General features: G+C 36.9%; 1 protein-coding gene across 2 annotated transcripts; it reads right to left on the minus strand.

Annotated features, from left to right (window-relative positions):
- Positions 1-599: 599 nt before the first annotated feature.
- LOC113279215 (DNA-damage-repair/toleration protein DRT111, chloroplastic-like) lies at positions 600-4,051 on the minus strand. Of its 2 annotated transcripts, none has more exons than XM_026527923.1 (3): positions 2,851-4,051; positions 1,214-1,536; positions 600-1,039 (listed from the first exon to the last, which is right to left on the minus strand). In XM_026527923.1, exons 1-2 carry the CDS (start codon positions 3,769-3,771, stop codon positions 1,240-1,242), a joined length of 1,218 nt encoding a protein of 405 aa, XP_026383708.1. In that variant the 5' UTR covers positions 3,772-4,051; the 3' UTR covers positions 600-1,039; positions 1,214-1,239. The 2 variants fall into 2 exon arrangements, with proteins under 2 accessions (XP_026383708.1, XP_026383703.1); XM_026527918.1 differs by having other exon boundaries at positions 600-1,122.
- Positions 4,052-4,626: the final 575 nt, after the last annotated feature.

Raw genomic sequence — 4,626 nt, forward strand, 5'->3', positions numbered from 1 at the left:
AAATTTGAAACCTTTACAATTTGATTCCAAAAAAGGAAAAGGCCTGGATAATCATTTGAGATGCAGTGCGCAACCCTTCATATGAAGATCAAATCACAACTTGAATTATATCAAATATGCCCTTACATACAAGATTAAGGATAAACATTTCCACCTTCTCATGTGCATATAACAATTTATTTAACAAAGATATACAACAGTGTTCTACTGTTCTGTGCCAAGGTTGTCAGTAACTAACTGTTAGCATGAAGAATATATGACCTACTTACCACCTAACGCCACTGTCAGTGAGAAAAGATTAATTTGAAAAAGCTATCTTCTCTTCCAAAATAGACCACATTACCATTGAAAAGATTCAAAAAATAAATGAAGCAAGAGTAAGTAAAAACTAAAACAGACTACTGCAACAAAGTTCATAACCACGGGATTCAATTATGAGCTCAATATCACAAAAAAAAATTTGCTGAGGTTGCAGTTACAGGTGACATAGCAATAACATGGTAGCAATGTGATGAAAAGAAATTGAATGTGTTGAGGTTGCAACAATCGTGGTGGCAATGGTGAACCATGAGGTGGAAATAGTGATGCTGAGCAAGCAGTAGGGGACAAATACCAGATCATAAACTTCTTATTCACAAAACTATCAAGCAGACATAATGTTTGAGCAACATTATATAATGATAGCATACATTGCATATGTGGTGGTTGCAAGGAAAAGGTCTATATGATCAATAGAAGAACTTACAGAAACAACAAACATGAGAAACAGTCCATTCCCAAAGGTCTACCAAAATTCTATAATAGCAGATTGTTTACAAGTAGACATAAATGTGCCCTCGCTAAAGAGCTCATACTAGTTAACAATGTTCTGCTGATTTTCTGAAAATCTTTTTGAAGAAAATGAAGTACACTTACAGACTTGTCTTGTCTTATACAGCAATGCATATCCTGAACAACAATGTAGCATCAAGATTGTTGCCTTCGGAATTTCAAGCAGTCTTTGAACAGTAAATGTGCTTTCGAATATTCATCAGCTTGTCTGCATCAAGATAACCATCAAATTATGATCATCTACATGTCTTTCGATACCCAGAGGAGTAAAGGAGTTATCACTGTGGATGCCTGAACGGAACAAAATAATATTGACTAACATCAACGAAGGTTGAGCAAAAACAAAAGACATGCCAAAACAGTCTTACTGAAGATCACTTACGTTGTTCTTCTTTCTAGGTTTCCTTTTTAAGTGTAACCTGGAATTTCCCCAGCTACTGGGGCCAGCTCATTCTTACCAAACTTCTCTTCGTCAAAGAATGTGCCACGAACTACTCTTCCACCAAAGAAACGACCATCAAGATCAACAAGTGCCTTGGTAGTTTCCTCTGATCTCTCGAACTGCACAAATATCCTGACTGCCTCATCTACTGGGAAGTCTGGCTCTGTAATTTCAAAAATCAGGACCCTAGTCACTGTTCCATACTTGGCGCATTCTGATGCTACCTCATCTTCTAGCTCATCATCCACCTCCCCAGGGCCCACCTGTAAATAAATAGTAAGTTAGCAAGAACTTGTACAGGTTTTCAAGATAACCAGGATGACGTAGGAATGCAAAACTTTCAAAACAGCATTTGACACAATTAAGGACAACTGCTCCATCCCAATTTCACTTTATGTCAATAAGTATACTTTTGTAAGTGGAAGGAAAAGATAGTGCATTAACTTGGGTGCTGCGCATCGAAGTACTGAAAAAACTTAGATGTTTTCCCTAACACACAGGTACTCATCAAGTTATCTCGAGCATAGAACACAACCTCAAACTTCATTTGGAACCCAACTAGTTAATGTAACATGCAAAATGGTAATGCAGCAGACATCAGCTAATGGATCTAGATACAGTACCTATTCATGGTAAACCTCTTGACATTCTAGACGTATTATAGCATTTGGCATAGAAGGTGGTTAACTTGTATCTACCTACCTCTTACTTTTCAGAACCTATAATTTTAGTTTAAGCAGCTTCGTTTCAACTCTCAAGTACACAGTCCCATCAATTGCACCATAATTGGTCTAAACAACGGTAACCTAATAAATTCATCACCAACCATGTCATGTAGTGCAAGAAATACAGGTTTCTGGTTACCCTTAATCAAATGAGTAAAACTAGTCATACATGACAAGATTAAAAGAGCTAGTCTATTTTCTTCTTTTCCTTCTTATTCAATCCTTTCATTCACTTGTCTGATCTTTCAAAAGGAAAAAAACCAATTCAAATCTTGAAGATTGTGCAATCATGTGAGACATGATACAAGATAAAACGTTCTTCACCATATAGGTTACATTTATTGATGTATTGTATCCCGTAGTGAAATTATATGGTATTATTTCAAGAAGAGGAATACCAATTGAATATTGTTGATATAATGCATCATACAGTTAGTAGATTGTATACATATATTCAAACATCCATGTGTACTTTAATTGATCAACAAAATGCACTAAAATACATAAATGCCTAATCTAAACCCAATCAACTAATCAAGAAATTCCCTATTTGCACTTTAATCACCACGCCCAAAGAACAAAAATTAATTTCTAAACATGGAGTCACCATGATCGTTCAACACAATTTGTAGGTTCTAGTTGACCGAAGCTTAATTTTAAGGAAGAGCTGATATTCAAGAAATCACTGGTATAGTATGAACATTATGACTTGCCTCTTATTCTATATGATCAGACTATCAGTGGAAATCTAAACTATGATAGTGTATATGCTGATATATCTAGACATGCATTCTTCTATGCTGTTGACAGTAGTATTTCATAATGAAAAATTAGAGAAGGATATATGCTTACCATATTCCGGAGTAAGAGAACACGAGTAGGTGCACCGTTAATGTTGACACTCTTTGGTTTCTTCTCTGACTTAGGTTCACTAGCATTTACAATCACACCAGCTCGTCTATCTGTTTTCTTTGCCATCAAAGGAGTAGTTATCCCTTGCTCCTGTTTCCCAAGTCCTTGACCCTGCTTCCACCCCATCTTTGCCATCATCTTTTGTGCTGCAGTCATTTGCCCACCTGCTCCAACACCTAACCCAACAGACCCTGACTTCCCAATACTAAACCCTCCATCCCCCTTAGAGGGCGGAGATGGTGATCTCGGTGCAGATGATCCACCCATATTCCCACTCATTGCTGCTCTTCTTTTCCAAGCTTCTTCACCAGATATATTCAATGTCGCTGGTCTTGAACTTGATTCATTAGAACCCCTTTCCGTTTCTCTCTCGGCAGCTTCCCTTTCTCTTTGTTCCCTCTCCCTCTCTCTCTCCTCTTCTTCTTGCCGTCGTCTCTCAATCTCCTTATTCATTTCAGCTTCCACAGCCTTCCTCTTCTTCTCTCTTCTATACTCCTCATAATCATTAGGTCTAGCAGGATCATACTCCTCCATTACATTCGACGTAACCCCAACTAATGCAGGTTGTTGATTTGTTATTTTAGGCATTCTCACTCCCTCATCCGGCATTACCGCCAGACTAACAACAACAGGCTTTGGCGTTTGTGACAAATTCTTAGTTTTGGGTTTCATCTGTGACTGTTGTGATCTCATAACCGATTGAGGTGGTGTAAAAAGTGATGCTGATTGTTTCCGTAATGCAGCCGGTGCAAATTTTGAACTACTGGACCACACAGCAGAGTTACTGCTGGTGTTGTTTTTGCTTTTTTCTTCATCAGCTGAAGAAGGGGGCGGTAAATCCCCATATAACCCACCTAACATTCTATCTCTTTCTCTGTATAGATTTACAGAAAAAAACTAAGTCTTGTTGTCAGATGCTATACCAACCCAGAGCTTAATAATTGGACGTTTTTAGGTATGAAATTTTGGAATTCGCAAATGTTAGGGTTTAGAACAAACTCATAATTAGTTGTTCCAAAAGACAAGAGATTTCTAGGGTTAGGGTTTACAGAACTTACAGGTTTGCTGCCACGGTGATCAAAGACTCCGGAACCCTCCAACACTTTCTGATCTTTCTAATTTGTTTCTCCTGTGTGTTGAGTTTTATCTCAATTTCTCTAAGTAGAACAAGTTCGTGTTGGGCCTCAGAAGATTTATAGGGAATTCGGCAGTTTGTGTTGGGCCTCAGAAGATTCATAGGGAGTTTAGGCATACCAAAAACTTTCTAGACATACCAAGTGAAGATAAAAAAGGATGTCAAATAACAAAATCATAAAGCTTCTTAACCAAATTTTTTTATAATAACAAATCTACCCTTTATTTGTTAGTGTTAATAATCTGGATTAGTGATTAAAATTTTCGTTTAGTGATTAAGATAATTTTCAGAATTATAAGGTTTGTTTGTGTAGATGATAAATTTTTGGGGAAAAAAATTTTTATTGAGAAGGAGAAGGAGAAAGTGAGAAATTTTATTTCTTGATTCAATGGAGGATGAGGAAGGTCATTATTCATCTAAAAAACCTAGGAAAATACACATCAACTACAACAATGATTCCCAAATGGCTGATTGCTTAGATTATGAGAATGATTTTACACAAACTCAAGCTCAAACTCAAACACAAACTCAATATGATGTTTTTTATGAGCCAAATCCGGATGATGAATACATATATGAGG

The sequence above is a fragment of the Papaver somniferum genome, chromosome 1 (genome assembly GCF_003573695.1).
Source record: "Papaver somniferum cultivar HN1 chromosome 1, ASM357369v1, whole genome shotgun sequence".
NCBI classification, from domain to species: domain Eukaryota; kingdom Viridiplantae; phylum Streptophyta; class Magnoliopsida; order Ranunculales; family Papaveraceae; genus Papaver; species Papaver somniferum.

Bases quoted from the DNA above. Each gene is read 5' to 3' on its own strand.
- LOC113279215 (XM_026527923.1), bottom strand. From the start codon at position 3,771: ATGTTAGGTGGGTTATATGGGGATTTACCGCCCCCTTCTTCAGCTGAT. The intron at 1,537-2,850 runs GTAAGCATATAT...ATTTATTTACAG, and splicing joins TTCTCTTACTCCGGAATATG to GTGGGCCCTGGGGAGGTGGA.